The sequence below is a fragment of the Akebia trifoliata genome, chromosome 16 (genome assembly GCF_017979445.1).
Source record: "Akebia trifoliata isolate Shusen 1 chromosome 16, ASM1797944v1, whole genome shotgun sequence".
Taxonomy (NCBI): Eukaryota; Viridiplantae; Streptophyta; class Magnoliopsida; order Ranunculales; family Lardizabalaceae; genus Akebia; species Akebia trifoliata.
Genome location: NC_141390.1, coordinates 758719 through 770746, shown reverse-complemented (window position 1 = coordinate 770746; position 12028 = coordinate 758719). Strand labels below are relative to the sequence as shown.

Here is a 12028-nt window from a genome sequence, read left to right as displayed (position 1 = left end):
AATTCTTATCAATTTCAATTCCGATTCTCAAATCAATGAAACTAGAATCAGAACCATTAAAAACTTTCTCTTTAAATGATTTTGACTCTTGAATTTTATCGGTTTTTGTTGATTATGGTTCATAATCAGTACACTTCCAAATGATCCACTCTAATCTATTCCAATTCAATAGGTTACCATCCAATCGATTCTGGTTAAGTGGTACCCGTTAGTACCCCAGCTCTTCTTCTCCAATCATCTCTCTCGATTCCAACTATTTGTTACGATTTTTTTTACATTGCTCGGATACCATCCATTTTACAAGATCCAAAGGATACACATTTACATTCATACAGCCATTTTTATTTGTATACCCATTTGTATGAAATTCAAAACAAGATCATTAAGGTTAATTATAGTAGGTACCCATTTTGATAAAAATTAATAAATACCAAAAAGGGTATATGCCCTTTTTGATAAATATTTTAAAAACATATCTGGGGCAACAATTTCAAATTCATACATGCCCATTTTGTACTTTCATCCCAAATAACTAGTATGTTTCTCTCTTATAGTTAGTGTAATTAAACTTTCATATTAGAAAGATCATCAAAAGATTAAAAAATAAATAAAAGCTAATCCAATATAAGTTGAACATTTGATGTTAAAATAACACATAATCACACTCAAGATATTTTAGTATTTATAATTCCAACAATAACTAAATTCAGCTCAATATAATCTATGTCAGAGAAATACATTAAGAGACTTGTATCACCCATAGCCCACAAAGATTTCAGAGAACTTCACCACCAAGTACCCATGGAAATGCAGATTTAACATCTTCAACCCCTGAAAATAAATAAATAAGAAAGGTCAACTGAAATTGGGTTTCAATGGATCCTTCTGAAGAATTTCCAGCAATAATATAGAATATGCTCGACGCAAGAAAATAAATTGTTAGAACCTAATATTCTTCACAGAGAAGTGACAACATGTATGTACAATTATTTGAATTTTTATTTTTTATTGGGCTGGGGGGGTGGGGTTGTACCAGACAAATGTTACAACATAAAATAAAAAAAATTGGTAATTAATATTTAGGGTGTTTTACCAGAATGGTTGAGTATTTTACCAAAATTACCGGCCAAGCCATGTTTTTGAAATATTCATCAAAAGTACACCCATTTTGGTATTTATTTATTTTTATTAAAACGGATAGCTTCTTCATGGACATTAAACTGTTATTACCTTGATACTTCTTTTTATCCAAAAAATTATACAAATCACCTGATTTTTCCAAAAAAAAAGTATACTCTTATTTTCAACTTGAAATAAAACTAAACCCTAATTGTGTTTCTGGCCTTTTCAGAATTTTGTAAACAAACATGATCTTTTATTTGAGTTTCACAATAAGGCTAAAAAAGTAAAATCTCAAACGTGACTATAGAGGGTGCCCATTCCGGTAGAAATAAATAAATAGATAAATACCAGAATGGGTGCATGGCTCTTTTTGACAAATATTTAAACATGGCTAGACCAGTAAATTTGGCCTCATACACCACCGTTTTGATACTTTAATCTGAGATATCAACTGGTATCCTTGATTCACCGTGCAAGAAAAGTAAAACTTAAACGCCATGTAGACCAGTTGGTGTGTTCTCACTAATGTGTAAAACAATAATGGACCACACGGGATGCAAGGATCATCATCATCAAACCTTTATCACAAAAGAACGAATCTTGTTCGACCATTCAATTATGTCTAAAGCACGTAAGCTATAAGAATAAGCTTGAAAAGCAAATGCACCCAATAGCATTTCATGCCAATGGGCAACTGGAATTGCCATGAAATAAGAAGTTAAATTTAGAAAGAAAGATTTTGTTTCCACGCCAATTTTTGCTAATGCCACCCCAATTCATATGTAAATCACCGAAGAATTACACACATCTTGCGGTGGTGCTAGCAAAAGTTGGTGTGGCAATAGAAACTCTGATTTAAAAATTATGAAAAACCCGAAATGAATATCCAATCAATCCTATCCTACATAGTAAAGGACAAGCAACTTACCAGGCGGCATGAATTCAGGTAGGCTGATGTATTTGGGGCAAGAGCTTTTTGAAGTAAGCATGTCGCTTAGAGTCCGAGAGGCAGTTATACAGTCACGAGGCTGCAAAACATGGAAAACGTCACAAGAGATTACTTCAAGTTCTTTATGGGAATAAACGAAGATGAAATTTAGGCAAATGGACTAGTAGACCACATGAATTGCCCAATCGTATAGATATACAAGTGGTATACAAATGAAGGCCTACAATCTCCGTTCCAACTGACCCACTTTGTGCCCAGGTCGAATTAGCTCTATTATTTAACTAATTGGGTTGTTTATATTGTTGGAAAATTACGGGAAAACCGTCCAAGAGCAACTCTAAGGATAACTCAACTGATCGAATTTTGGCATAGGAAATCATCTTGGTGTGGATGTTCTAATTCTCATTATCTGAGCTACATGTAGTAATCACTATGGTGCCATTGGTGACCATCTTTATGGGTTACACTGTTATGATTTGTGAACCTTGATGGTACTGGTCAGGAAAGAGTATTGTTTATCATTTAACACAGTGGTGACGCTTTTCAAGCTTAGTGTTAAGCTTGCTGGGGGTTTGGAAGGGGGTGCCGAGAAGGTGGGGATTCGGGGGCGGAGCTCTGAAAGAAATTTTCCCAAGGGTATTTTCGTAATTTCACTGGTATTGTGTGAATACCTAGTTAGGTTTTCCTGGGGTGTATATATATATTTGGTGAAAGGGTGTAATCTGAAACTGTGAATTTTCTCTTCATAAAAATCTGTGTTTTGTGTGTGAATGCACCTTGCTTTACTTTTCTTTGTTTATCGTTCTTTGATCGATTTCTCTATGTACCCGTTGCATGTCACAGGTTTTCTATAGCTATAAAAACAAATAAAATGGAATTCTAAGAGGTGAAGTCAGGGCCTAACCTTGAAATCCTTATAGAAGCATATATGGAGCTCCTGAATGGCATCATGTGAGCAAACCAATTGTGGGGATGCACCAACAGCATTCTCAATGGCAGAAACAACGCCTCCCAAAGGATATTTCTCTGAATTAGAGGGTACATATCCAGCCTCACTCAGAATTTTCTGGTATCAATAATTCAATGTCAAATTAAGCCAATTAATTTTATTTAACAGACAAATATGTACTAAAACTGAGAAAGAAAATCACATTTGTTTCAAATTGTGTAAAATCTTCTCCAAAACGAAAATAAATTTGATTTAACAAACAAAGAAGCTTTACAACTTGAAAAAAAAAAAAAAAAAATCTTATTTGACTCAACTTATAAGTGCCTAACTGTGGTGAAAGCAAAGAGTAAAATAGTGAAATAAGCACCATTCACCATCTTACATCATTGATCCTAAGCGTGGTGATCTAGTGTAAATAATAATGAAGCATGGAAGACTTAAAGACATTAAGTGAAAAACTAGCTTTCTAAATACAGACCGTGACATTATACTTGAAGTAGACACTGAGGGCTGTCAAGAAATAACTGTATTCATCTCGAACAACTGGATAGGAACATGTCCCATGTTTTTCTGCAAGTACCAAACATAGATGGAAAGGCGTAAGACCAATATAAGAAAGGGCGCACACGCACACACATGCCCCCCACCCGACACACACACATGCATGCACGCACATATCTATATAATAAAACACAACTGTAGGGCCCACTTTTGTAGGAGACAAACTTCCATCTAGCTAGGATAAACATCCCATCCAACTTTACTATATTTCCTCTTCTACTCCTTTTAACCCACTTTATTGTTTTTCATCTTTTACCCCTTCAGCTCAATTTTTTTAAATAATACCCCCAACTTTATTTGTTTTCTGCTTTTACCCCCTTTAACTTCATTATATTTCCTCTCCTCCCCCTACCTTTTTCAATAATACCCCTCCAACTTTACTTTGTTCTCTTTGATCCATTTATCCCCAAAGATTTTTTAATACTACACCTCCAATTTTATAATTTTTTTCGCTTGTACCCACTTAACCCCAAAAGAGGATGTCTGTGACCGTAGTCTCTGGTATATATATATATATTTTCTGAGCAAGCGAGGTTTAGTATTAAGGAACCTAAGTATGCACACATGTACATACATATATTCAGCTGTTAATGAAGCTCGTGTGACAATTCTCACCAGGCCTTCACAAAATATATGGACTTCTCCAAGACTTTGAGGGGAGAATTATTTTTGTTCTTGGGTTATCATCATCAAATCCTTATCCAAAGAATTTGAGGCTGGCAGTGGGAATTCTGTTCCTCCATTCAATTCTATCTAAATCCATATCCTCCATTAATTCAATTGTGTTCTAAGGACTGGTTAGGAACTGTACTACAATAAGACGAAGGCTCTAGAACTGTTTCCTAGTTATGGCACCTTTAGTCTAAGAATACGGAAAAAGGAAAAAAAAAATCCAGGTGGAACATTGGGCTAGATCATTTCTTGTTTACAGGATAGAGTGGTTTGAGCGATTTAGCGGGGCTATGGAAGAGATTCAGTTCAGACGATCGCATGTAAACTACTCTGTGTTAATCAAACAAAGGGACGAAGGAGCAATTGTTCTTCAAGTAGTTTATGTAGTAGATATTATGCTGATGGTGATGATGGGAAGTCCATCAGGGAATTAAAGGCGATCAAGTTTTTCGCATCTAAGATCTTGCAGAACTAAATGACTGATTGGGTATCGAAGTTGCTTGATCTAAACATGTGCCACCCCCACCTATATAAATGTTGCGTATTTTATGAAACGGAAACATTCCCTATTCTCATTAAATTCCCGAGAAAAAGTTAATAATGAAGTAGACATATTACGCATAATGAAGAAAAGGTCGAAGATGATTACCCCACTGCCAACGTATATCCCCCAAGCCATCCATGGTACAAACATAAGAGAGGATACATAGTTAGGTTTGTACAAAATGGTAGATGGGAAAATCAAATAATAAACTAATTCTGAAATTACTAAACACCTCATGAGCCCAAAACAGTCCTTTTTCACCGCTACAAGTTGATGGCGAACTGCAGCTTAGACTTGGCCAGTACTTCTCGAGCACATCAAGCAATGAGGAGATCTATAAAGGTGAGAAGAAGAAACAGTAAAGACAAGTGAGTGCATTACCCACACTAAACCAACAAAGTCGATCAAAATATGATGGTTCACAGTTCATAACTATTTCACAAGACAAGTTTCCGAAAGTAGTATCGCTTTTAAAACATAATTGCTTTAACTAATCTAGTGCATTCCGAAATTTTTAAATACGTTAGATTGCATAATAAAAAATTGAAAATCATTTTAATAAAGCTTGAAATGAATATCTGATGACCTCCTATGTCATTAGCCATTTATCCGAAGAAGCAGCCACATTAGTTGCAATAGGAGAAGCACATCCATAGATGACCTGAGCTTCCTAAATATCATCTTGTCCCAACTATTTGGATCCGGCTATGCAAACCATAGTCACCAAGTCAGGACTTGGGAATAAGTCGGCAAGGGAAAATTCAGAAAATTCGGTAAAATGGGGAGAAAAATCAGGAAAAAATTGAGCTAGGCCTAAGTTTGTGTAATTGTTCATATTAGGTGGTGTTATCATATTATATCACCAAATCTAGTATTAAACCACAATATCACCAAACCCCATATAGATATCATTCTTGCATCCACAACAAGTAACCACAAGTTCACAACACATTCAAGGTGTATATTATTTAAAATATAAAAATATTCAATGTCATCCTCATTTGCATCCTCATTATTTAATGCTCTTCAATAAAATGGTCACCAATATCTTCATTAAGGTCATCTTCTATTACTTGTGCTTCAATTTCATTTTTTATTTTAATCCTATTTAATTGCAAAGTTTGCAATTTAATCATAAAGTTCGTGATTTAATTGCAAAGTTCATAAAAGTAATAATTTATTGAAAAAGTCCTGATAAAATCGGTGAAGGAAAAAGTCACAATTTAATTGTGGCTTTTTCAATAAGTTGGAGATTTTGGTGACTATGACGCAAACCCTGTCCTATAGTTTAAATGGGCCATATCCTCTCTTTGTTTTTTGTTTGCAAAAAAAATCATTTCTCACTACTTCAAATCACATTCTTTTTGCCTTCCCCTACTCCTCAAGCTTTTACCTGCAACATGCACTATTTTCCTTTGTCAACGGCATTTGTTTCACAATACCATATCATCACAATCGACTCCTTATTTTTTGAGCTACTCCTAGGTTCCTTTGTATGGGTATCAAATTTTTGCACATACCTTCATATGCATTAATTTATAAATGTCTAAAATGTTCGTGATTTTAACCACACCTAACCGAGTTCACGCGCAAGGGAAAAAGAAGAAAGGGAAAGAAAATGATGGGGAAAAAATCAGCACCTTTTCCTCATCAAAACTAGGTCCATTGCAACAAGAGGGCCAAGTTCCATCATTGTAGTCAGCCCATAGTCCATCTGTCACACAAGATTTTTATGAATGGGATCTAAATGAAGACAACCACATATAATAATTTCATTGAGAAAATTCTACATATAAAGATAATTTAAGAAGTATACACGCTTAATTTGGCAGCTGAAATGACAGTCAAAGCCAAAGACAATGCAACTCTTTTAGATTCTTAGCAGAATAGGCAATTGACTCCAGTCATCAAATTTTCAATTCAAAGAAGTGATACCGTGCCATTATACTTACGGATTGTAAACATGGTAGCATTAGAACTGCAAAAAATGTAGAAAAGTATATGCTTAGTATGTTTCCTTAGGTGAGATTTTCATAACTAAAAAATGGAATCTCATGATGTGCTGAGAAAGGAAAAAAAGAAAAAGAAGAAAAAAAACAGTTAACAAAGATGAAACAGTTACCAATATAGATATGAAAGGGAAGATAATGAAGCTATGTAACAAAGTCTGAACATGTGTTTTGGTGTTCAACATTGGTACAAAGGTTCAAGTACAGTTCACAAAATCAATATGCTGCATGTCCATACACATTGGATTGCCATTGGGGGCTACAACAGAAATAAATCAACTGGGGTCCTGTGAAGGACAGAGTTAGTAGTAGAAGGCTAGGATCTTAGAAGACTAAATTTATGATCAAAGTGGTGAAACTAACTCTTATCAAGTGTTCAGGTGTATCCAATTTAGCATACCAAAAAGCGTAGAACGCTGATGGTAACTTCCTATGGAATAATAGGGATGGGAACCAAAAATTTCATTTGGTTAAGTGGAAAGTATTACGTGCTTCAAAAAGGGGTGGTCTAGGGATGAAGAACCTAAAATCTATGAACGAAGTTCTTATGGGGAAGTAGTAGTGGATATTTAGGATGGAAAATGAAAGCTTGTGGAAGTGAATGATACAAGACAAGTATGGTGATGATGAGAGGGGAAGGGGGAAATCAGAAACTAGAGGGTTGTATGGATGTGGGGTTTGGAAAGGGTAGAGGGAGCAATTTTCATTTTTGGGAAGATACTTATGTGTTGACACCCCTTTGATGTCTCAATTCCTCACTCTCTATTCTACCTCAACGAAAAAGAACTTGATAGTGGAGAATTTTAGAGTGCAATAGGGAGGGGAATCCGGTTGGGATCCTGGCTTCAGAAGGAACTTGAATGACTGGCAATCTAATTCTAGTGTGATCATCTATGAAGCTGAGAAAATACCGAACTCCAGAGTCAGAAGAGCCAGGAGCTTGCCCCCATAGCCCATAGGAAAAAGAAGTGGATTATGTTGGTAGTTTCATCAGTAGCTTGTCACCCTATGTGGGCTTTGCCTTTGTTAGGGGATCATTGGGCTTTACCAACCCTTCTTTGCGGTCCCAACGCCTTCTGTGTTTCAGGCTTCATCCAATTAGGAGCTACATGTTCCATCCAAGGTATCTTTTTTTTTTGCTTGGTCTGCCTTTCTTGACAGAATCCTTACTATTGATTTCATTAAGTCTAATGGGATTATAATAGTTGACCTTTGCTATATGTGCAAAAATAGATGTGAATCTATTAATTACTTCCTCATTCATTGTAATTTTTCTCATCACATTTGGTCCCATCTCACGTGTCCTTCCAAATTCAATTGGTTTTACTCTCCTCACTATATTCCTTCTTTCAGAGTTGGCAGCATTTTTTATATTTTTTGGCAGGAAAATAACCTTTAATCTTTACTCACTTTTTTCCATATGTTGGGGGCCTATGGAAGGAACACAATTGTGGATCATTCACAGGAGCAAGACTTGCAATCGAAGATAATCAATATCATGGGATTGCTTTTCTTTTGGTACAATCAATTTGAAAACATCAAGGAGTCTTTTTTGAGAATTTTTTGTTCAAATGTGACCTTGTTTGTAATGAAACCAATGTAATAGTATTTGTTTGTGATGTTGTCTCATCTCGTCTCGGCCAAAACCAGAATGTTCCATCGAAACATAACATAACTGCAGTAAATTATGAACTATGATTTTAATTACAATAGAAAAATTAGCCCATCATCTAAGAATATGAGGAACCACACGGAATGGAAGAAAATTCATCCAAATCAGATTTTAAATAAAAAAAAAAAAACAGCTCTACAATATAAAAATAACATAAATATCAACCCCAACCCCATCAAAGATTCATCAGATATAAAAGAAAAAAAAAAAAAAGCAAAACCCATACCAAGGAATCATCAGAAAGACACAAAGAACAACTCAAATCTCATCTAAAACTAAAAAGTGAGACTAACCCACATAATAGAAAGCATCAAAGACTAAGGTTAAAAGGTGAAAAAAGTCTTACTTTCTACAGCACCCATTGGATGCACAGCAATGTTTGGTTTTCTGACAGTAAGTTCCAGGCCATTGGAGAGCTAATAAGAAGTAATCAAACTCTTTCTGTTCTCCTCTTACTTCATCTCCATGGATCTTAAAGAAACAAAACAAAGATAGAAACAGAAGAACAAAGACAAAGCAGAGAGAGCTTTTCTCTGTGAGAGAGGCCATGGCCTTGTTAACTGTTATGACTTGTGAGTTATGACTTATAATTGCTCGGATTGTCTTGTGTTGTTGAATAATGTGTGAAACAGAGAGAGCCAATAATAAAGGGTAAAATAGTCATTTTATATTTAAGATCATAGATCTCACCAAACAGGATTGGACAAACTTAAAGATTAAAGATGACTTAAAGAAAGAGTAATTATAAAAGCACACCACAAATTAATAAGCCAACCCAAACGGTAGCCGAATTGTTTTGTCTTCCATGAGTTATAAGTGCTGGGGCTGATTTTTTGTGAGGATGATCTCCTCATCATAGATATCATCCTCACCAAAAATCAGCTCATCCCAAAATATTTTACCCTTATAAAACAAAACAATTCAACTATGTGTGGGACAACCTTATTAATTCGTGGGGGTGCTTTTATAATTTACCCTTAAAGTAAAGTTGATTGTTGGGAAATTCTGGTTGCATCGACTATTTTCCTTACTCTAGGATCTTCAAGAGTTAAATTAGAAATTTGATAACATTTTCATTACGATTTAGTGGGATCCTATCAAATCTATCTAAATGGAGTAATGGACTCGGTACGAGCCCATTGAGCCTGATACAATAGGAACTTATTGAATTTTTCTAAACTAATTTAGAAGGAACTTAGTGGAATACTCTAGAAGAATTCGATACTGACCTACCTACCAAATAAATTTTTTTTTTCGAGATTTCCTAACAATCCATGGACTAGGAATTGAGGTTTCCAAGGTCATTTCCACCTTACTTTACAAGTTCCCAAAGCATTGCTTCTTATATCATGACATACTCATTGACGGGTGAAGCAAGAGGGAGGGCAGAAATGAAGGAAAGGGAAAGAGAGAGAGAGAGTCGAGCCTGGGTTGGAAGATCTCAACTTGACCTCAATTCGGGTTGAGGGTTTAGATAACCCAACTCAACTCAAAACTGGATACTAATATATAAATATTTTTTAATATTTCTTTATAATTAAGGAGAAAAAAAATCTTGTTTTCACTTTTCTTTCATTTTGAGTCAATTGTTATTTATGTTCATGTACATCACATGTCAATGTTTTAAAAATTGAACCAATGATCCCACCGAAATTTTGCTTAATTGGTCGGATCGGGGTCCAACCATGTTCTAATTTTGTCGGACCCATTTCTATTTATTAAATAATTTTAATATATATATATATATATATATGGGAGCGGTTCAGCAGCCCCATCGTGGTGCCCCATATGGTGCCACGCATTTTTTGTAAATCACTTTTGATGGGGTTACAAGTTTTGGAATAGGCTGATTTTTTGTGAGGATGATCTCTACAGTGAAGAGATCATCCTCACAAAAAATCAGCTCATTTTGAAACTTCTAACTCTAGTTTGCAAGTTGAAGAATCGTGGACCGTCCAATTTTTGTAAATCACTTTTGACGGGGTTAGAAGTTTTGGAATGAGCTGATTTTTGGTGAGGATGATCTCTACATCATAGAGATCATCCTCACAAAAATCAGCTCATTCCAATGCTTGTAACCCATGTTTTGAAAAATGCATGGCACCATATGGGGCACCATAAGGGGCTGCTGAACCGCTCCCTATATATATATATATATATTAATTTTGATATATACAATTTCAATTTTGTACACAATTTATGTTTGAATCATTCCTTTCTATTGATTTCAATTATCGCATGATTCCAAGATCTTATTTAATAGTGATTGCAAATAATGAAGAGGTCACATGAATGCTTAGAATTTACAAATGAGACTAACATATCCTCATATAAACAATAACAACAAGGACAAAGCCTTATCCCTAAGATTTGGTTGGGTTAAATGAGTCATATTTCTCCATGATGTAGTGTAAGCATCAAAGGATTTCATCGAGCATTAGGATCGCTATAAGTCTAAATGAAAAGCCTAACTGAACTAGTAGAAATCAAGGACCCATGAGTCAGAATTATGGAATGGGACCCATTTCTGAATGGAATCATCGAGATCTTCATGTTCTATGCTTTTCCTAGGACTTTTCACTTTGTGGCCGGAGTAAACCTTAATGTTTAGTAAATTTGTCATTTTAGAAAAGTTTTATTTTGTAATAACTCTAATTGTAGAGGTCAGAATCACTTGTACTGAGTTGATTTGATTCTGCTTTGCTTCAAAGGTTTTAGTAGTATGCTAAATTCGTTATTTTAGTGAATTTCTACATTTTTGCTATTTTCTATAAATAGTAGAGTACTGATTTTCTAACTCAACCTGATAGAATAACTCAAAAACTCACAGACATGGTATGTGTAAGAATAATATATTTTTTTTCGCTCAGGTTACACCACTACACATGTTTTATGGGGACGTGCAGTTGTGCATCCTGAAGGAAAAAAAATCTATGATTCTTGTGCATGCTATGTCAGTGAGTTTTTAAGTTAGTCGGTAAGAGTTGAGTTAGAAAATCATTACATGAAACATTATTATAACTACAACACATAATCATCTTTGAATCAATGATGATTTTATCCATTTTTTTGTTTCAAGTTGTGTCAATCCACTATCATATTCTTGAATCTTAAAAGAGTCGTGATAATCTAACTCCCACGTGGCATACTCAAAATACTCTCATGACGTGGTATGTGTTAGAACCATAGATCTTTTGCTTCAGGATACACATGCACATTCCCATAAATATGTGCAATTATGTATCCCGAGGCAAAAAGATCTATGGTTCTAGAACATGCCACTTCAGGAGAGTATTTTAAATATGCCACGTGAGGGAGTCAAATTATCACGACTCTTTAAATCTGACATCCTCTAAATTATAAAGAACCAAACCACAAATATTGGGGCCAGCAGACTCTTTACAATTAAATGTTAAAATAATGAACATGGAAATGGAGACAAAGATTCACTTCATCTAGCAAGCTACTTTGGCTAGTTATTATTAAAAATATAATATAAAAATATAAAATAAAAAAAAATAAAAAATAGAACTTTCCTTACTAAGTAAGT

The 12028-nt window shown here is 34.8% G+C and overlaps 1 protein-coding gene across 1 annotated transcript; it reads right to left on the bottom strand.

Moving 5' to 3' along the window:
- Positions 1–602: 602 nt before the first annotated feature.
- LOC147382145 (ribonuclease 2-like) lies at positions 603–9078 on the bottom strand. The gene is made up of 9 exons (XM_086428286.1): positions 8825–9078; positions 6750–6775; positions 6438–6511; positions 5030–5131; positions 4903–4906; positions 3499–3590; positions 2976–3137; positions 2051–2150; positions 603–831 (listed from the first exon to the last, which is right to left on the bottom strand). The coding sequence occupies exons 1-9, from the start codon at positions 9025–9027 to the stop codon at positions 776–778; spliced, it is 819 nt and encodes a 272-aa protein (XP_086284412.1). The 5' UTR covers positions 9028–9078; the 3' UTR covers positions 603–775.
- Positions 9079–12028: the final 2950 nt, after the last annotated feature.